The sequence below is a fragment of the Pan paniscus genome, chromosome 6, assembly GCF_029289425.2.
Source record: "Pan paniscus chromosome 6, NHGRI_mPanPan1-v2.0_pri, whole genome shotgun sequence".
NCBI classification, from domain to species: domain Eukaryota; kingdom Metazoa; phylum Chordata; class Mammalia; order Primates; family Hominidae; genus Pan; species Pan paniscus.
The window spans coordinates 94,913,928-94,936,547 of NC_073255.2; the positions used below are offsets into that span (position 1 = coordinate 94,913,928).

General features: G+C 41.0%; 1 protein-coding gene across 2 annotated transcripts in view; it reads right to left on the reverse strand.

Moving 5' to 3' along the window:
* Window positions 1–22,620, reverse strand: part of LOC117978304 (protein FAM185A) — a 61,917-nt gene that overhangs the window by 2,089 nt on the left and 37,208 nt on the right. The window contains exons 7-8 of one of the 2 annotated variants that reach the window (XM_055114589.2): window positions 21,363–21,497; window positions 526–647 (exon numbers count right to left, since the gene is read on the reverse strand). In XM_055114589.2, the coding sequence (XP_054970564.1) occupies window positions 568–647; window positions 21,363–21,497 (215 nt within the window). In that variant the 3' untranslated portion in view covers window positions 526–567. Of the gene's footprint in view, window positions 1–525; window positions 648–7,956; window positions 21,498–22,620 lie in introns of those variants that run through there. The other variant, XM_055114590.1, reaches the window with a different exon arrangement.

Consider the following 22,620-nt stretch of genomic DNA (forward strand, 5'->3'; position numbering starts at 1 on the left):
TCCTTGATGAATGGGTATAATGGTTGCCATGGAACTGGGGCTTGTTTGATGACCTGGGGCTGGGTGGGCCTCTGAGAGCCTATATAGCTGATTGCCTTTTGGGAGAGGGCAGGTGGGAGCCCCATCTTGTCTCATGAGTCACCCCAAAGGTGCATGGGCAGGCAGGTGCTGGGGAATCGGCTACTCCCCAGAGCTTGGCGTGGCCATCCCTGTGGCCCCTCTGGGAGTCTGGAGCCCATTCCCTCACACTGGTACTCATTACAGCTGGGGACATCTGCACTAGGAAGACAGGACACGGCATGGAATTTGGCCTCTGCCCAGAAGCCATGACATTCTGGTCACCAGCCTGATGCTATAAAACGAGTGTCACGGCCGGGCATGGTGGCTCACACCTGTAATCCCAGCACTTTAGGAGGCCAAGGCGGGTGGATCATGAGGTCTGGAGTTCGAGACCAGCCTGGCCAACATGGCGAAATCCCGTCTCTACTAAAAATAAGAACATTAGCCAGGTGTGGTGGCACATACCTGTAGTCCCAGCTCCTCTGGAGGCTGAGGCAGGAGAATCACTTAAACCCAGGAGGCGGAGATTGCAGTGAGCTGAGACGACGGCATTGGACTCCAGGCTGGGCAACAGAGCACGACTCCGTCTCAAAAACAAACAAAAAAAATACGAGTGTCACCTGGGGCTACTTGGCCAGACACAGAGAGCAAGGAGACATCCCTATTATCTGTCAAAAATAATTGTTGGGGCTGAGCACAGTGGCTCATGCCTGTAATCTCAGCACTTTGGGAGGTCAGGGCAGGAGGACTTGAGGCCTAGAGTTTGAGACCAGCCTGGGCAACATAGCGAGCACCCCATCTCCAGAAAAAATTTAAAAATTGGCTGGGCGCAGTGGCTCATGCCTGTAATCCCAGCACTTTGGGAGGCCGAGGGGGATGGGTCATTTGAGGTCAGGAGTTTGAGACCAGCCTGGCCAACATGGTGAAACCCCATCTCTACTAAAAATACAAAAATTAGCTGGGCATGGTGGTGGGCACCTGTAATCCTAGCTACTTGGGAGGCTGAGGCAGGAGAATCGCTTGAACCCAGGAGGCGGAAGTTGTAGTGAGCTACAATCATGCCATTGCACTCCAGCCTGGACAGCAAAGCTAGACTCCATCTCAAAAAAAAAAAGAAAAAGTAAAAAATTTAAAAATTAGATGGGCATGGTGACATGTGCCTGTAATCCCAGGTACTAAGGAAGCTGAGGTAGGAGGATGACTTGAGCCTGGGAATTCGAGGCTGCAGTGAGCTCTGATCGCACCACTGCACTCCAGCCTGAGTGACACAGCAAGACCCTGCTTCAAAAAAAAAAAAAAAAAATTACTGGACACAATTATTGTGCCAGACCCCTAGGTTAACAGTGAGGATTCAGTGGGAGAACTAAACAGATAAACAGATCCAGTCCCCGCCCTCAGAGAGTTACAGTTTAATGGGAAAAAGAGACATTCACCAAAGAAGGACACAGCCCACTAGTGAGTTACACTCGAGAGGGATCATTTACAGACCAAAGCAGACTATAAAAATACAGCGATTGGCTGGGCGCAGTGGCTCACGCCTGTAATCCCAGCACTTTGGGAGGCAGAGGCGGGCGGATGACTTGAGGTCAGGAGTTCTCAACCAGCCTGGCCAAAATGGTGAAACCCCATCTCTACTAAAAACACAAAAATTAGCCAGGCGTGGTGGTGGGCACCTGTAATCCTAGCTAGTTGGGAGGCTGAGGCAGGAGAGTGAATCGCTTGAACCCAGGAGGTGGAGGTTGCAGTGAGCTGAGACCGCACCATTGCACTCTAGCCAGGGCAACAAGAGCAAAACTCCGTCTCAAAATAAATAAATACATACATACATGCATACATACATACAGGGATTAAAATAGTCTAGTACTGACACCTGAACAGACAGATTGATCCAAGAAATGAAACAGAAATTCCAGAAGTTGACCTGAATACACACATACACACACACACACACACACACACACACACACACACACACACACACACACACACAGAGGAAGGCGTGAAAGACTCCATGACCCTCAAGGTATAAGATGCATTTTTTTTTTTTTTTTTTTGAGACAGGGTCTCACTCTGTCACCCAGACTGGATGCAGTGGTGCACTATCCCAGCTCAGCTCTACCCTCCATCCCCCCAACCTCCCCCAACCACCCTGAGCTCAAGCAATTCTCATGCCTCAACCCTCAGCCTCATGAGTAACTAGGACTACAGGCGTGCATCACCATGCCCAGCTAATTTTTGTATTTTTAGTAGAGATTGGGCGGGGTGGGGGGTGGGTTGTGGGTTTCACCGTGTGGCCCAAGCTGGTCTCAAACTCCTGACCTCAAGTGATCCTCCCGCTTCAGCCTCCCCAGGTGCTGGGATTACAGGCATGAGCCACCGCACCCAGCGGGGACAGGACAATTTTGCCAGCTGGAGAAGGGGTGGCCCCCAAATGTCCCCTTCACCACCCTCCTGCCTCTTCCTTCAGAACACTTTTTCCCTGAAGCCCTCCTGGATAGCCCCCTACCCACATGCCTCAGCATTGGGAGGTGGGGAGTGTGGGGGTCCCCCTTGCTCCTCAGCCCCATTTGGAGTAATGTCCTGTGCAGCTGAGCTCACAACTCCTCCTCCACCTGTCCCTCCACCCGGTGTCACTGGCAATTGCTCACTTCCTGGGCCTGCACCCACTCAGCTCCCCTATCCCTGGGCACCAGCCTCAGCCAGCTCCCATGTGGACTAATGACCCTTGTCCCTCCCCTCAGCTGCCTCTCTTTTTCTTTTTTTTTTTTGTTTTTGAGACAGAGTCTGGCTCTGTCACCCAGGCTGGAGTGCAGTGGCGCGATCTTGACTCATTGCAACCTCCACCTCCTGGGTTCAAGCGATTCTCGTGCCTCACCCTCCTGAATAGCTGGGATTACAGGCACCCGCCACCATGCCCGGCTGATTTTTGTATTTTGGTAGAGACAGGGTTTCACCATGTTGGCCAGGCTGGTCTCGAACTCCCTACCTCAGGTGATCCGCCCGCCTCAGCCTCCCAAAGTGCTGGGATTACAGGCATGAGTCACCGCACCCAGCCCATCTTAAGCTTTTTTTTTTTTTTGACGAGGTCTCTCTCTGTCGCTCAGGCTGGAGTACAGTGGTGCCATCTCAGCTCACCGCAACCTCCACCTCCCAGGTTCAAGCGATTCTCCCCGCCTCAGCCTCCTGAATAGCTAGGACTACAGGCATGCACCACCACGCCCAGCTAATTTTTATATTTTTAGTAGAGACAGAGTTTTACCACGTTGGCCAGGCTGGTCTCAAACTCCTGACTTCAGGCGATCCACGCACCTTGGCCTCCCAAAGTGCTGGGATTCCAGGCTTGAGCCACCGCCCCTGGCCCATCTTCACTATTTTTAAGTGGACAGCACAGTAGTATTAACTATATGCACATCGTTGTGCAATAGATCTCTGGAACTTTTTCACCTTGCAATACTGAAACCCTACACTCAACAAACAACTCGCTTTCCCTGCCGCGCTCCAGCCCCTGAAAACTTCTACTCTCCTTTCTGCTTCTGTGAATTGTACTATTCCAGATACCTCCCATAGGTGGAAGCAACCACTATTTGTCTTTCTTTGTAACTGGCTCATTTCACTTAGCATTATGTCTTCAAGTTTCATCCATCTTTTAACATGTGTAAGAATTTCCTTCCTTGCTTTGTTTGTTTGTTTGTTGAGACTGAGTTTCACTCTTGTCACCCAGGCTAGAGTGCAATGGTGCGAACTTGGCTCACTGCAACCTCTGCCTCCCGGGTTCTCTTGCCTCCCGGGTTCTCAAGCAATTCTCTTGCCTCAGCCTCCAGAGTAGCTGGGATTACAGGCGCCTGCCACCATGCCCGGCTAATTTTTGTATTTTTAGTAGATATGGGGTTTCACCATGTTGGCCAGGCTGGTCTCCAACTCCTGACCGCAGGTGATCCACCCACCTCGGCCTCCCAAAGTGCTGGGATTACAGGTGTGAGCCACCACGCGTGGCCTTGTTTTTGTTTTTGTTTTTGGAGACAGAGTTTGGCTCTGTCGCCCACGCTGGAGTGCAGTGGTGCGATCATACCTCACTGCAGCCTCCCCTCCTAGGCTCAAGCAATCTTCCTGCCTCGGCTTTCTGAGTAGCTCAAACTACAGACACACACTGGTCATGAAATCCTTGCCTAAGCCAATGTCTAGAAGGGTTTTTCTAATGTTATCTTCTAGAATTTTTACAGTTTCAGGTCTTAGATTTAAGTCTTTAATCCATCTTGAGTTGATTTTTGTATAAGGTGAGAGATGAGGATCCAGTTTCATTCTCTTACATGTGGCTAGCCAGTTATCGCAGCACTATTTGTTGAAAAGGGTGTCCTTTCCCCACTTTATGTTTTTGTTTGCTTTCTCGAAGATCAGTTGGCTGTAAGTTTTTGGGTTTATTTCTGGGTTCTCTATTCTGTTCCATTGGTCTATGCGCCTATTATTATACCAGTACCATGCTGTTTTGGTGACGATGGCCTTAAAGTATAGTTTGAAGTCAGGTAATATGATGCCTCCAGATTTGTTCTTTTTGCTTAGTCTTGCTTTGGCTATGGGACTCTTTTTTGGTTCCATATGAATTTTAGAATTGTTTTCTCTAACTCTGTGAAGAATGATGGTGGTTTTTTCATGGGGATTGTGTTGAATTTGTAGATTGCTTTTGGCAGTATGGTCATTTTCACAATATTGATTCTACCCATCCATGAGCATGGGATGTGTTTCCATTTGTTTGTGTCCTCTATGATTTCTTTCAGCAGTGTTTTGTAGTTTTCCTTGTAGAGGTCTTTCACCTCCTTGGCTAGGTATATTCCTAAGTACTTCATTTTTTTTTTTGCAGCTATTGTAAAAGGGGTTGAGTTCTTGATTTGATTCTCTGCTTGGTTGCTGTTGGTGTTTAGAAGAGCTACTGATTTGTGTACATTAATTTTGTATCTGGAAACTTTGCTGAATCCTTTTATCAGTTCTAGGAGCTTTCTGGAGGAGTCTTTAGGGTTTTTGAGGTAAACAATCACATCATCAGCAAACAGTGACAGTATGACTTCCTCTTTACCAATTTGGATACCCTTTATTTCCTTCTCTTGTCTGACTGCTCTGGCTAGGACTTTCAGTACTGTGTTGAAGAGGAGTGGTGAGAGAGGGCATCCTTGTCTTGTTTCATTTCTCAGAGGGAATGCTTTCAACTTTTCCCCATTCAGTATTATGTTAGCTGTGGGTTTGTCATAGATGGCTTTTATTACATTGAGGTATGTCCCTTGTATGCCGATTTTGCTGAGAATTTTAATCATAAAGAGATGCTGGATTTTGTCTAATGCTTTTTCTGCATCTATTGAGATGATCATGTGATTTTTGTTTTTAATTCTGTTTATGTGGTGTATCACATTTATTGACTTGCATATGTTAAACCATCCCTCCATCCCTGGTATGAAACCCACTTGATCATGGTGGATTGTCTTTTTGATATGTTGTTGGATTCGGTTAGCTAGTATTTTGTTAAGAATTTTAGCATCTGTGTTCATCAGGGATATCAGCCTGTAGTTTTCTTTTTTGGTTGTATCCTTTCCTGGTTTTGGTATTAGGGTGATGCTGGCTTCATAGAATGAATTAGGGAGGGTTCCTTCTTTCTCTGTCTTGTGGAATAGTGTCAATAGGATTGGTACCAATTCTTCTTTGAATGTCTGGTAGAATTCTGCTATGAATCAGTCTGGTCCTGGACTTTTTTGGTTGGTAATTTTTAATTACCACTTCAATCTCCTGCTTGTTATTGATCTGTTCAGGGTATCTAATTCTTCCTGATTTAAGCTAGGAAGTTTGTATCTTTCCAGGAATTTATCCATCTCTTCTAGGTTTTCTAGTTTATATGCGTAAAGGTGTTCATAGTAGCCTTGAATGATCTTTTGTATTTCTGCCCCCATTTTGTTTCTTATTGAGGTTATTTGAATTTTCTCTCTTTTTTTCTTGGTTAATCTTACTAATGGTCTATCAATTTTATTTATCTTTTCAAGGAACCATCATTTTGTTTTTATCTTCTGAATTTTTTTGTTTGTTTCAATTTCATTTAGTTCTTCTCTGATCTTGGTTATTTCCTTTCTTCTACTGGGTTTGGGTTTGGTTTGTTCTTGTTTCTCTAGTTCCTTGACATGTGACCTTAGAATGTCAGTTTGTGCTCTTTCAGTCTTTTTGATGTATGCATTTAGGGCTGTGAACTTTCCTCTTAGGAGGAAAGGTGGCCTTTGCTGTATCCCAGAAGTTTTGATAGGCTGTGTCACTATTGTCCTTCAGTTCAAAGAATTTTTAAATTTCCATCTGGATTTTGTTTTTGACCCAGTGATCATTCAGGTGCAGATTACTTAATTTCCATGTATTTGCATGGTTTTGAAGGTTCCTTTTGTAGTTGATTTCCAGTTTTATTCCACTGTGGTCTGAGAGAGTGCTTGATATAATTTCAACTTTCTTAAATTTATTGAGGCTCATTTTGTGGCCTATCGTATGGTCTATCTTGGAGAAAGTTCCATGTGCTGTTGAATAGAACGTGTATCCTGCAGTTGTTGGATGGAATGTTCTGTATATATCTGTTAAGTCCATTTGTTCCAAGATATAGTTTAAATCCATTTTTTCTTCATTGACTTTCAGTCTTGATGACCTGTCCAGTGCTGTCAGTGGAGTAATGAAGTCCCTCACTATTATTGTGTTGCTGTCTGTCTCATTTCTTAGGTCTATTAGTAACTGTTTTATAAATTTGGGAGCTCCAGTGGTAGGTGCATAAATGTTTAGGATTGTGATATTTTCCTGTTGGACAAGGTCTTTTATTATTATATAATGTCCTTCTTTGTCTTTTTCTTCTTCTTTTTTTTTTTTTTGAGACGTAGTCTCCCTCTGTGGCCCAGGCTGGAGTGCAATGGTGTGATCTCAGCTCACTGCAACCTCTGCCTCCCGGGTTCAAGCAATTCTGCCTCAGCCTCCCGAGTAGCTGGGATTACAGGTGCCCGCCACCATGCCTGGCTAATTTTTATATTTTTAGTAGAGACAGGGTTTCACCATATTGGCCAGGGTGGTCTTGAACTCTTGACCTCAGGCAGTCTACCCGCCTCGGCCTCCCAAAGTGCTGGGATTACAGGCATGAGCCACTGCACCTGGCCCCTTCTAGTCCTTTTTAACTGCTGTTGCTTTCAAGTTAGTTTTTCTGATATAATAGCTACTCCTGCTCGCCTTTGGTGTCCACTTGCATGAAATGCCTTTTTCCACCCCTTTACCTTAAGTTTATGTGAGTCCTTATGTGTTAGGTGAGTCTCTTCAAGCAGCAGATAGTTGGTTGGTGAATTCTTATCCATTCTGCAGTTCTTACCTTTTAAGTGGAGCATTTAGGCCATTTACATTCGATGTTAGTATTGAGATATGAGGTAGCATTCCATTTGTCATTTTATTTGTTGCCTGTGTACTTTGGTTTTTTGTTTTTGTTTTTTAAATCGTATTTTTGTTTTATAGGTCCTGTGAGATTTATGTCTTAAAGAGGTTCTGTTTTGATGTGTTTCCAGGATTTAAGATTTAGAGCTCCTTTTAGCAGTTCTTGTAGTGGTGGCTTGGTAGTGGTGAATTCTCTCAGCAATTTTTTGTCTGAAAAAGACTGTATCTTTCATACACAATGCCTAGTTTCACTGGATACAAAATTCTCGGCTGATAATTGTTTCGTTTGAGAAGGCTGAAGATGGGCCCCAATCCCTTCTAGCTTCTAGGGTTTCTGCTGAAAATCTGCTGTTAATCTGATAGGTTTTCCTTTATCAGTTACCTGGTGCTTTTGTCTCACAGTTTAGATTCTTTCTTTTGTCTCAACTTTGGATAACCTGATGTCAATGTGCCTAGGAGAAGATCTTTTTCCGATGAATTTCCCAGGTGTTCTTTGTGCTTCTTGTATTTGGATGTCTAGGTCTCTAGCAAGGCCAGGGAAGTTTTCCTCAGTTATTCTCCCAAATATGTTTTCCAAGCTTTTAGATTTCTCTTCTTCCTCAGGAACACCAATTATTCTTAGATTTGGTCATTTAACATAATCCCAGATGTCTTGGAGGCTTTGTTCATATTTTCTTCTTTTTTCTTTGTTGGATTGGGTTAATTCAAAGACCTTGTCTTCAAGCTCTTAATTTCTCTCTTCTACTTATTCAATTCTATTGCTGAGACTTTCCAGAGCATTTTGCATTTCTATAAGTGTGTCTGTTTCCTGAAGTTTTTATTGTTTTTATTTATGCTATCTATTTCATTGAATATTTCTCCCTTCACTTCTTGTACCATTTTTTGGATTTCGTTGTATTGGGCTTCATCTTTCTCTGGTCCCTCCCTGGTTAGCTTAATAACTAACCTCCTGAATTCTTTTTCAGGTAAATCAGGGATTTCTTCTTGGTTTGGATCCATTGCTGGTGAGTTAGTGTGATTTTTGCGGGGTTGTTAAAGAGCATTGTTTTGTCAGAAAACCAACACAATTTTCTGGTTCCTTCTCATTTGGGTAGGCTGTGTCAGAGGGAAGGGCTAGGGCTGAAGGCTGTTGAGATTTTGTCCCATGGGGTGTTCTCTTGATGTAATACCATCCCCCTTTTTCTATGGATGTGGCTTCCTGAGAGCCGAGCTGTGGTGATTGTTATCTCTCTTCTGATCTAGCCACCCAGCAAGTCTACCAGGCTCTGGGCTGTTACGGGGGTTGTCTGCACAGATTCCTGTGATGTGAACCATCTATGGGTCTCTCAGCCATGGATACCAGCATAGTATTTCGGGTGTCTCTTGGGTCCTGTAGGAGCAATCTGCCTCCTTCAGAGGGTCTGTGGGTCCTCTTAGGTTTCCTGATTTATTCCTATGGTTGTTCTGGAGCTAAAATTCATGACGCGAGCCTCTACATGCTGCTCTGTCCGTCCGAGTCAGAGCCGCAATCTAGTCTTGCCACTCCCGGCCACCGGGCTCTCTCCACCTTTAAAAACCCTTACCTATAAGCCATCTGAGAGTTCAAGTGTTAAGTATAATCTGCCTGATTCTCCTTGCTTGGTCCCTACAAACAAACGCTTTCCCTTCTCTTGCTACAAGCCTTGGTTTAGATATGGTATAGATATGTAGTCTTATTACGCTGGGCGAGTGGACCTCCGTTTGGTTCAATAAGAAAATCTGAACTGAGGAGAGTTGTGATTACACTATTGCATTTCATCATAAATATTTTCCTTGTTGAATCCAAGCACACAAAATACAGAATGATCCTCTTCCTCAGTACAGTTTTTCCCTCTGTTATAATAGTACCATGATACCCTCAGCTGAAGAAAAGGTGCTAGATGCTTTGTACCATCTGATCTTTTTGTCAGGTGCTTTTCTGATGCAAATTATTCTCTGAATTCTTATCTCTCCCTTTCACTCTGAGCCATAATCTTGTCTATGTCCTGGAGCTCATTGTGTTTTTCCCAGAACACAGTTGAGTATTCAAGGACCTCCTGTAAGCTTTTTCCCTCTTCTTCTCTTGCTATATTTTCAATATCACAACCCCATTTTAATTAGCTTTGATAAGCTGGTTAAAATCTCTGAGTTCAATTGGTAAATCCCTGTGTTAACTCTAACTCTTCATCAATAAGGGGTTCAGCTTATTTAAACTGTTCTTTTTCTGTGCCTATGCTGCATTTGGTAGGTCATGATTTTGAGGTACCTTGCACCCAGTTGCTTTTCTGTAATACAGAGTTTCTTTTTCTAGTAATTAAAATAAATGTTGGGCCAGATGCGGTGGCTCACGTCTGTAATCCCAGCACTTTGGGAGGTCAGGGCGGGCGGATCACCTGATGTCAGGAGTTTGAGACCAGCCTGGCCAACATGGTGAAACCCCATCTCTGCCAAAAATACAAAAATTAGCTGGGCGTGGTGGCAGGTGCCTGTAATCCCAGCTACTTGGGAGGCTGAGGCAGGAGAATTGCTTGAACCTGGGAGGCAGAGGTTGCAGTGAGCCGAGATTGTGCCATTGCACTCCAGCCTGGGCAACAATAGTGAAACTCTGTCTCAAAATAAAATAAATAAATAAAATTTAAAAATAAAATAAAATAAATGTGGAGGAAAGAACTGGAAATCCTGAAATTTTTGTTTTTTCAACTTTTTCTTCTTTTTTAATACAATTTAGCACCAATAATAAAGCATCAATAATAGTAAGGCTTTTCTACATATCTGAGATCTCTTCCTTAATATATTATTTATCACCTCCCCAATAATATATTTCTTACTTATGGAGTGAAAAGCCTTCAACCTATTTCCTTTTGCAGCAATAGAGGCCAAGCACAGTGTTACTGCGCTCAAGAAAAAGAACACACAAGCAATTTCAGCTTAGAAACAATACTTAAAAGGGAGGACAGTTCATAAAATTCCATCTAGGCTGCTTGAAAATAGCTTCCTCTATCTTGCCAATAAGTAATTTACTGAAACTTCTTTGTACTTTGACCTGAATCTGTGGAGACTCTATTTTATTAATAATTTGTAAAGTTTATAAATTCCTTCCTACAAAAGTTTTTCAACATATATTGGAATTTGGGGTTTCAAAAGCCTTCCTCCTTATTTACTTCTCTTTGCCAATTAAAATCACACACTGTTTCTTTGACCAAGAAATGGGAAAATGACTACTCTAACCCTATACACTGTGGCTTCCACTAAGTGGGAGGAAAGGCTTCCTAGGACATGTGTTTAACTCTGTAATTTGCTCTCAAAACTCCTGCCCCAATGTACCCAAATATATGAATCTCTATGTTCTTTTTATTTAACCCAAAATATACCTGATCTATTCTGCACTAAATATCAACAACAAAGACAGGGCTCCAGGAAGTAAGTTGCAGAATTGTCTTGTTTAAAAATAGGATTAACAAGCTTCTTGGTAAGGTGAGCTTTTTCCTGCCTCCCTCCCCACTCCCACTTCTAACTGTGTAACATTCTTTGTTTATGTACATTTGGTTCAGAGGGATACTTCTGCTGCTGCCTTATTATTAATAATAGCAGATTAAACTTCAGTGCCTCAGGGTTGGAGGATTCTCTTTTATACTACAAACACTTTGGGCCACCCACTATAGGAAGTGCCATGCTAAGTATATTAGGGAGGTTCAAAAGATGTGAAAAGACACACCAGTGCTCTCACAAAGCTTACCAACTCACTAGGAAAATAAATCATACACTATGAAACAACATGAAAGTAATTACTCTGAAATTTTATTATTTTTAACACATACATTTCACAAACAATACCTTTAACACCAGACACAATTCCATAACAAAATATTTTAATTTTGTCAACGTTCTTTTTTGTTTGTTTTTTGAGATGGAGTCTCACTGTGTCACTCAGGCTGGAGTGCAGTGGTGCGATCTCGGCTTACTGCAACCTCCGCCTCCCAAGTTCAAATGATTCTCCTCCCTCAGCCTCCTGCCTCAGCCTCCCCAGTAGCTGGGACTACAGCCGCGTGCCACCACACCCAGCTAATTTTTTTGTATTTTTAGTAGAAATGGGGTTTCACCATGTTAGCCAGTATGGTCTCTATCTCCTGACCTCATGATCTGCCCGCCTCGGCCTCCCAAAGTGCTGGGATTACAGGCGTGAGCCACCATGCCCAGCCTCAATGTTCTTTAACTTTTTACAATCTTCTCTCAACAAAAGTGTAACCCAAGATACCTTGACAAGAAATCTTCCAGATAAAAAAATATTTTTGAGCTAGTTTCAATGATGCCTATCCACTAAATTTTCTCTCAAATACTTGCAATAATAATAAAGTCAACAGTACTCTAGGCAAGAGTATACTGAGGAAGTATACAATTAATCAGTTCTTCCCAAAAAATAATCGTAATAGTTTCTTCCTCAAATCTTTTCTTCTGCAATGTCTAATCTCATCCATTGTATTTTTCATCTCAGACACTGTAGTTTTCATTTATAGAAATTCAATTTTGGTCTTCTTTTTATATCTTCCATGTCTTAAGTGTTTGAACAAGTGCAATACAGTTATAATAACTTTTATTTTCCTTCTCTGCTAATTCGGTCATCTATGTCAGTTTTGGGTTAGTTTTAATTATTCTCTTCATTATAACTCATGGGTTTTTTTGCCCTTTGCATGTCTGATAATCTTTGATTCAATGCTAGACAGTGAAACCACCTCTGCAAAAATCATAACTGAGAAAATTATTACAGTGAAAGAGATCTGATATAACCAGCTCCATCTTGCTTCTAATCACCAAGCTGTCCTTGTTCATTTCTAGGTACAGGCTGAACTAACTTTTGGGAGGAATTTAGTTTATAGTTTAGCTTTGAAACCAAGACAATAACAGCCATTTCCCAAACAAACTCCATTCCTGCCTGGGGACTAGACTCCCTTTTCAGGACAACAAATTAGCCAAAAGATTAGAAATTGTGGTTTAGGAGTCATGCAGCTGGAAGCTGCCCAAATTGCTAAACCTCCCCAAATTGCTCCTGCGGATAACATCACTATTGTAAAACCTAAGATCAGTGCTTGAGATATTTTGCAGACCCTAAACTCAGTCGATCGGCTGGCATAACCCAGATTGATAAGCTGGCTCATCTGGTCTTGTGGCCCCCAGTCAGGAACTGACTCAACACAAAAGGACAGCTCTGACTCCCTATGATTTCATCTCAGACTGACCAATCAAAACTCCTAACTCACTGGCCCCCTATCAAATTATCCTTAAAAACTCAGATCGTCAGATTCTCAGGGAGACTGATTTAAGTAATAATAAAACTGGTCTCCTGCATAGCCAGCTCTGCGTGAATTTCTCTTTCTCTACTGCAATTCCCGTCTTGATAAGTTGGCTCTTTCTAGGCAGTGGGCAAGGTGAACCTGTTGGGTGGGTTACAACATTGTGAATTTTACTTTGTTGGGTGCTGGATATTTTTGTATTCCTGTAAATCTTGAGCTTTGCTCAAGGATGCAGTTAAGTTACTTGGAAATAGTTTAAGCCTTTCATCTCTTGCTTTTATAATTTGTTAGGCAATTATAGAGTGGTGCTCAGCCTAAGACTGATTGTTTCCCACTACTAAATACTCTACCCAATGCCCCATGAGTTATGATTTTCTTTCCAGTCTGGTGGGAAGAACAGGCATTATTCCTGGACCTGTGTGAGCACCAGGTTCTATTCCGTCTGGTACTTTGTCCTGTGAACCCTGTCTTGATCTTTATTGACTCTCATCTTGATCTCCCTAACTCAGGGAGTGTTCTAGACTCCAGAGCAGTTCCCTTTTCCCGTACTGGAGCCTGGAGACTCTCTCAAGGCAGTAAGCAAGACTCATCTTGTTTGTTTCCTGTATCTGCTTAATTTTTAAATTTTTTTGTCATTGTTTCAGGTGGGAAGGTAAGTCAGACCCTTTAACTCCATCCTGCCCAGAAGACTTCATTATTTTTCTTTCTCCCTCTCCCTGCCTTCTTTTCACCCTCTTTTTTAACTTATTTTGAAATAATTTCATACTGACAAGTTACAAAAACAGTAGAGAGAGGTTCTGTATACCCATCACTCAGTTCCCCTAATGGTGACAGCTTCTATAACTATACTGCACTATCAAAACCAGGAAATTAGCTGGCAAATTAACTGGACTATAGACCTTACTCAGATTTCACCAGTTTTTACATGCATTCATTTTTCGGGTATGTCTTTGTATATACTCATGACATTTTATATATCACATATATAGATTCATATATAACCATCATTTTAATCAAGATATGGAACTGTTCTGTCACTACAAAGGAAGTCCCTTGTCATGTCCCTTTAAAGTCATACTCTCCTTCTCCTTCCCTAACCTATGGCAACCACTTGTCTATTCTCTACATCTTTAATTTTGTCATTTCAAGAATGTTATATAAATGGAATCATAGAGTATGAACCATTTTGAGATTGGCTTTTTTCACTCAGATTAATGCCCTTAAATTCCCTTCAAGTTGTTTACATCAACAGATTGTTCCCTTTGTCGGTGAATTACCTTATGTGGACATACCATGAGTCATATGAACATTCAGTCATGGAAGGATATTTAAGTCATTTCCAGTTTTTTGGCTATTACAAATAAAGCTGTGAACATTTGTGTACAGGTTTTTGTGTGAACATAAGTTACATTTCCCCAGGATAAATGCCCAGGAATATAAATGCTAGGTGATTAATGGTAGTTTCTTTTTTTTTCTATTTTTTTAAGAAACTGCCAGACTGAGTTATAGAGTAGCTGTATCATTTTACATTCCCACGAGTAATGTAGAAGAGATCCAGTTTCTCTGCACACTTGCCAGCATTTGAATAATCAGTATTTTTAATTTTTGCCATTCTAGTAAGTATGTAGTATTTTATTCTGGTTTTAATGTGCATTTCCCTAATGGCTAGTGATGGTAAATATCTTTTTGTGTATTTATTTGCCATCATATATCTTCTATGGTTGCACTGTTTCTTAAAAGTTACAAGATTAAACTTTTGTGTGCACGAATCATGTTTTCTTCACTACTGGGGATAGTTCACTTAGGATAAGGATTTGGCTATGGTTTAATATTTCTTGAATGACCAAAATAAATACAAAGACAATAATAAAACAAAACCCCACAGGCATCACAAACAGAACTCATAATGCTCTGAGATTGGGGCCTGCACTTTGAACTCTAGTCTAGGGATCAGCAAACTATAGCTCATGGGCCAAATCTGGCCAGGGGCCTGTTTTTGTATGCCCTGAAAGCTAAGAAGGGCTTTTACTTTTTTTTTTTTTTTTGAGATGGAGTCTCTGTCACCCAGGCTGGAGTCCAGTGGCACGATCTCGGCTCACTGCAATCTCTGCCTCCTGGGTTCAAGCAATTCTCTCTGCCTTAGCCTCCCGAGTAGCTGGGATTTCAGGCACCCGCCACCACACCCAGCTAATTTTTGTATGTTTAGTAGAGACAGGGTTTCGCCATGTTGGCCAGGCTGGTCTCTAACTCCTGACCTTAGGTGATCCACCCACCTCGGCCCCCCAAAGTGCTGGGATTACAGGCGTGAGCGACCGTGCCCGGCCGGGCTTTTACATTTTTAAAGGGTTATTTAAAAACAAAAAAATATATGCAACAGAGTCCATATGTAATCTGCTAAGTCTAACATATTTACTATATGGTGTTTACAGATAAAGTTTGCAGATGAATGGAAAGAAAACCTGATCTTCTTTTTTGGGGCAAACATTAACAACATTGACATCTGATTACCCATGATACTCTCAAGATCTTATTCTTTAACAAAAAGGTGGGGAAATAAAAACACCATAAAAGCGGCTGGGTGCAGTGGCTCACGCCTGAAATCCCAGCACTTTGGGAGGCCAAGGTGGGCGAATCACGAGGTCAGGAGGTGAGACCAGCCTGGCCAATATGGTGAAACCCTGTCTCTACTAAAAATACAAAAATTAGCCGGGCGTGGTGGCGGGCGCCTGTAGTCCCAGCTACTCAGGAGGCTGAGGCAGAAGAACCCCTGGAACCCGGGAGGCAGAGGTTGCAGTGAGCCGAGATGGCGCCACTGCACTCCAGCCTGGGTGATAGAGACAGACTCCGTCTCAAAAAAAAAAAAAAAAAAAAAAACCATAAAAGCACTATGACGCGAAAACAGTTCCTACATTAACTCCCTGTCAAAGTACTTTTAAGCAGATAGCTATAAGCCTTAGAGCATTCTTCATTCTGTTATTGAATTTCTTTCATCTGGTCCTGAAATATATATACATTGCTGAGAAATTCGTGTGCTATAAGCTTTGAAAAACCAAAAACTTTAGTGGGTTCTAAAATCAGAGCTATTTCCAAGAGTTAGTCATATCAAAAGACGGGATTTTTCCCGATTTGGAGAGAAAACAGTGTCTCTAGATTTTTAAAGTGGCATCTTATGAGCTTAGTCCCATTTCAACCTCTTTTCCAACCCATGAACAAGTATTCCACTATAAATAACAATTCCATTGTATGTTATTACCCTCTGTCCTTTAGACAAGCTAAGAACTCTTTTCTGACTTGGTGGTTTATTTTTATCCCAAATGAATTTATGTTGTATATGCTTTATATTTCCAGTTTTACTAAAATGAGGTAAACCCAGTAGTGCTAGCTTCCCTACTATCCAGACAATGACAAACACCAATCCGTTCACTGGCAATGCACTTTACCTCTAATATTCTTTGAACATTTAAACATCTAAATTGTGGAGTTGTAAAGACCAAAGGACTTTGTACAACATGCATACCTGGGCTTGGAGACTTGATGTTTACCACAGTCAAGTTTCATACCTAAGTTGATGAACCAAGTCTAAAACCTAATAGAGAAGCCAACTTATTAGAAGCATCTTACCTAAGCCACTCACAACATGTTAAATTTGCCACACATGGGTAGAGGACAAAACTTAGAATCAAGACTCTCATGAAGATTATAGAATGCAGCCCCAATACACACTTGTGCATAGCTTTTTAGTAGGTAAATGTTTCAGCCTGAGAGTCTCAGGTTTCCTTTTGACCTCAGAATAGCATATAATACGTGTAAATCATGGTAGGAATTATACACCTGAGTTTATTTATCAGTGACAGCAATAGCAAAGGAAACCATGGAGCAGGAAATCAAATAAAATTATAGAGCTGACACATCAAAACCCTGTGGGAAGCTGGAGCCTAAGGGAATAATTTTACTGGCATGGCTTCTTGCAGAGATTATCCAGAAGTCATGCTGCAGATACAATCCAGGCTCTTAGCAATAAGAGTATTTCTATTTTTATCCCTCATGGGCTCTATGAGGAAGGCCAAGATGAGCTGAGCTCAGCTGCCTATAATAATAGCTCACATATAAAGCTGCTTATTATTTCCAAAATTTGGTTTCAGATTGGAAATCTCCATAGAAAAAAGCAATCTGCCCTGATTTTCTAGGCCTCTTAAATTATTTCATCCAGTTGATACATAAGGCCTGTGGCTGACTGGGTACCAAACAGTTTTAAAACCAAAATGAAATATGGAAGTTTCTCTTAAAGCCAATCACCTGTTCATACTCACAGCTCCCTCCAGAGACTGCTGCTCTCTTCACCTGAGGTCCATTATTACTTTAATGGATTTAATTTGCTATCAGAGACAACATAGAGATCCATCTGGGGACCAACCTCATAGGGTAGTCTGTGCTACTCTGCAAAATGATGCTTGATCAGTACCTAGATTCTTCCACTGTGAACAGGAAATAAACTCATCATTCTGCGATTTGTCCCTTCCTGCTTCAGGAGGTGGGGCCGGAGTATAAGCCATAATAACAAGTAACACACAAAAAGAACTCAATAGGCTAAGGCGCTTCATAATAACCAATGAGGTAAGCATGCATCTTCCTCATAGCATTCATTCGTCTTTATATTCAAGCAAAAGTTACTGAAGGCCTATTTATTTGCTGAGTTTAAGATAGCTCACTATGGAGTCCAGGCCCCTGTACTCCTTCTGCTGAATTACTGCAGTAACCTCCTAAAAAGCAAAAGTTGTTTTTTTCTCCTTCATCCACCATTGTTCTTTCTCATCTATCCCCACTCAACATTCAGAGTGATCTTTCTAACACAAAAATCTGATTATGTGAACCCCAAGTTAAAACCTTCCAAGGGCTTCCCAATGCTCTTAATATAAAATCCAAACTGTCCCATATGATCTGACCTCTCCCAAACTCTCCAGCCTACTTTTATGCTACTTTCCCCTTTACTCTCTATAGTTTGGCCATATTTGACTTCTCTCACTTCCTCACCCTTGTGTTCTCACAGTACAATGTACATACGTTTATAACATTGATCCCACTGTACCGTATTCTCTGGTTTGCCTTTTCTCACTAGAATGTAAGCTCTCAGAAGGCAATGAGACCATGCTTTATATTACCCTTGCACTCCTAGTTTCCGGCAGTGTTGACTCAAACATTTGTTGAGTAACTGAGCAAATAAAGAAAAATAGAAAAGACAGGAGAAGGAAGAGGTAGGCTAGGGGAAGATAATTTTGTTTTTAAACATTAAGTTTTAGGTGGCACTGGTTTAGTGGAATAGAAATGCACAAGAACAATAGAGATCAGGTCTGCATGTATTGACTTGGAAGTTATGTACATAGAAATAATGACTGAAGTCGTGAGAATAGTTTTAAAACAATCTAAATTTTAGAAAGGCATATGATTCCATGAATAAATGAATAAAAATATGACAAAATAGCTTTAGCTTATAATTCAAACATGCTTACGTATGCAAATAATTTTGGTTATGCTATGATTCAGAGCACAGTTAAACAAACTTGTATTATTGTTTTAGATTATTGGGACCAAAAATAGGTAACTCTCTTGGCTCCTTATCAAATTCAAGCATTAGATCACAAGTTGATTCTCACTATATTTGATATCCAGTCACGCACTGCATAATTATGTTTCAGTCAATGATGAACTACAGAAATGATGGTTGTCCCATAAGATTATAATAGAGGTAAAAAACTCCTATCACCTAGTGACTTCGTAGCCATCCTAATGGTTGTTTAAATGCAACGCACTACCTGCATTTGTGGTGATGCTGGTGTAAACAAACCCACTCCACTGTCATAAAAAAGTATAGCACATATGTTATGTGTAGTTCATAATACTTGATAATGAGAATAAATGACCGTGTTACTGATTTATGTATTTACTATACTTTTTATCGTTAGAGTGTATATCTTCTGCTTATTAAAAAAAAAAAAAGTTACGATACAACAGCCTCAGGCAAGTCCTTCAGGAAGTATTCCAGAAGAAGGCATTATCATCACAGGAGATGACAGCTCCACGTGTGTTATTGCCCCTGAAGGCCTTTCAGTGGGACAAGATGTGGAGGTGAAAGTGATACTGACATTCTTTACCCAGTAAAAGCCTAGACTAATGTGTGTGTTTGTGTCTTCGTTTTTAACAAAGTTTAAAAAGTAAAATTTAAAAAAATTAACAATTTTAAAAACAGAAAAAAGCTTACAGAATAAAGATAGACAAGTATATCTCTACAGCTGTAAAGTGTGTTTGTGTTTCAAGCTAAGTATTATTACAAAAGAGTCAAAAAGTTTTTTATTTTATTTTATTTTTTTCTGAGAGGGAGTCTCGCTCTTGCTCAGACTGGAGGGCAGTGGCGCGATCTTGGCTCATTGCACCCTCTGCCTCCTGAGTTCAAGGGATTCTTTTTCCTCAGCCTCCTGAGTAGCTGAGATTACAGGCGCCCGCCACCACGCCCGGCTAATTTTTGTATTTTAGTAGAAATGGGGGTTTCACCATGTTGGTCACGCTGGTCTCGAACTCCTGACCTCAAACGATCTGCCCACCTCGGCCTCCCAAAGTGCTGGGATTACAGGCGTAAGCCACCGTGCCCAGCCTCAAAAATTTTTTTTAAATATAAGTTTATAAAGTAAAAATATTCTTTGGGAAGTTGAGGCGGGAGGATCACTTAAGGCCAGGAGCTGAAGACAAGCCTGGGAAACATAGCAAGGCCTTGTCTCTGCTAAAAACTTTTTAAAAATTAGCTGGGCATGGTAGTACACACCTGTAACCTAGCTACTAGGGAGGCTGAGGCAGAAGGATCACTTGAGCCCAGAGTTTGAGTTTATAGTGAGCTATAATTGCACTCCGGTCTATGCAACAGAGAAAGCAGCTATCTCTAGAATAAATAAAGTAAAAAAGTTATAGTAAACTAAGGCTAATTTATTATTGAAGAAACTTAAAAATAAATTTAGTGTAGCCTAACTGTACAGTGTTTATAAAGTCTATAGTAGTAATGTCCTAGGCCTTCACATACACTCACCACTCATCATACTGACTCACTCAGAGCAACTTCCAGTCCTACAAGCTCCACTTATGGTAAGTGCCCTATACAGGCGTACCATGTTTTATCTTTTATACCATATTTTTACTGTACTTTTTCTATATATAGATATACAAATACCATTGTGTTACAATTCCCTACAGTTTTCAGTACAGTAGCCTGCTGTACAGGGTGTAGCCTAGGAATAATAGGCTACTACACAGCCTCAGTGTATAGTAGGCTGTACCATCTAGGTTTGTATAAGTTCACTCTATAATGTTCACATGACAACAAAATTGCCTAATAACACATTTCTCAGAATGTATCTCTGTCATTAAGTGATGCATGACTGTACTTAGATTTTCATCAAATTTTTGCCACTTAACTATGAGTCTGCCCATTAGGTGGCATGCAGTTATATCTGGGAGTGTATAGGTATTATTTTTATTCCTGTTATGTTTTTTGTTAATATTCTATGAATTTTAACAGACAACTTTCTTAATTTTCATGACATGTAAAATGAATACCTAAAACTGAAATTTGATCTTATGAAGACCACCCTCCCCTACTCCCCAATTCTTCCTTTTTCTAGTTGGCATCTCATGGGTTTAGCTTGTAGCATTCATCCCTATACACGGTCTAATTGCAATGTCCTCCTTGATGCCATTCTGGTAAAACTTAAAGGAAAACTTCACCAGCATTAATTTTTTTATTCATTAAAACAACAAACCTTGGCCAGGCGCAGTGGCTCATGCCTATAATCCCAGCACTTTGGGAGGCTGAGGTGGGCTGATCACCTGAAGAATTTGAGAGCAGCCTGGCCAACATGGTAAAACCCTGTCTCTATTAAAAATACAAAAAAAATTAGCCGGGCATGGTGGTGCATGCCTGTAGTCCCAGCTACTCAGGAGGGTGAGGCAACAGAATCGTTTGAACCCGGGAGGCGGAGGTTGCAGTGAGCCAAGGTCATGCCACTGCACTCCAGTATGGGCAATAGAGTAAGACTCTGTCTCAAACAACAAAAAAACCAACCAATAACAAACCTTAAAAAAATAGTATCAGCCACCAATGTAGCCAGATATAATGAAAAATGTACAAAAACGATTCACATTTGTGGGACTGAGAATTTGTTGTTCTGAAAGAGCAAGTTTAAAATGTACATACGAAACAAAATTCCGATTTACTCCAGTCACACGAAGTTAGTTTTAAATTTTGCATTATAATATATGTATTCAGTTTATTTTTAAGTTCGAGAATTAGAAAACAGCTCTTCTAGAAAATTTAAAAATCAATTTTACCCAATGACAGGACTAATGAGTGTTCCTAAATGATTTAATGAGGTCTTTTTAAACAAAATGGCTGCATCATATTAATGATAAGCAACTAGAAGAAAAAAAGATGTCAAACATGAGGACGTAATAATGGAAAAATATAAAAAAGCTAAAATTTCCGTTAAGTGTACCACATTTCTACTTATGTATGGAGAATGGCTATTCATCTGACAGAGCAAAATGCAGCCTCCTTACCAGTCACTGTTACAACATCATCTTTACGAGCTTCAGCCATTTCCTGAACATGGACTTCTGAGTTCACATCAACCTCTTTCCCTGATAACTGTAAATGAGCTTGAAGTGAAGATGGGACCTTGACAATAATAGAACCTGTAATAAATATAATGGAGAGCTTAGTAATATAAAGAAATCAAAAGTACCAGAGTCTATTATAAATTTGACTGACAGGGTAGCATTGCTCCTGAGACACTGTTTTTACTCCTCAGCATACAGTATTTATTTAAACCTTTTCCTTATTCCCAGGTGCCCAAAGTTTCCTTACTCTCAAGGCATTCACAGTAACTTCTGTCAAGAATATGGGTTATTAGCACATTATTAACTACTAGTTCTTCTTTTGCCAATAGTCCTACACAGCTCATCCAACATCAGAAAGTGAGTAATTTACTACACATGTAGCTTATAGATAGGATTTGCCATTGAGCATTTAATATGAGCCAGACCCCTAATTACATTATGTTTTAATCCCCATATTAACTTTATGAGGTATTATTATCTCCCCGATTTTATAGATAAGAACTTGCTCAAGTTCCCACTAGTGCTCGTGCTGGAACCTAGACTCAGCTCAATAATTACAAAGCCCATGCTTTTTTATTATTATTATTATACTTTAAGTTTTAGGGTACATGTGCACAACGTGCAGGTTAGTTACATATGTATACATGTGCCATGTTGGTGTGCTGCACCCATTAACTTGTCATTTAACATTAGGTATATCTCCTAATGCTATCCCTCCCCACTGCCCTGACCCCACAACAGGCCCCGGTGTGTGATGTTCCCCTTCCTGTGTTCATGTGTTCTCATTGTTTAATTCCCACCTATGAGTGAGAACATGCGGTGTTTGGTTTTTTGTCCTTGCGATAGTTTGCTGAGAATGATGGTTTCCAGCTTCATCCATGTCCCTACGAAGGACATGAACTCATCCTTTTTTATGGCTGCATAGTATCCCATGGTGTATATATGCCACATTTTCTTAATCCAGTCTATCATTGTTGGACATTTGGGTTGGTTCCAAGTCTTTGCTATTGTGAATAGTGCCACGATAAACATACGTGTGCATGTCTTTATAGCAGCATGATTTATAATCCTTTGGGTATATGCCCAGTAATGGGATTGCTGGGTCAAATGGTATTTCTAGTTCAAGATCCCAGAGGAATCGCTACACTGACTTCCACAATGTTTGAATTAGCTTACAGTCCACCCAACAGTGTAAAAG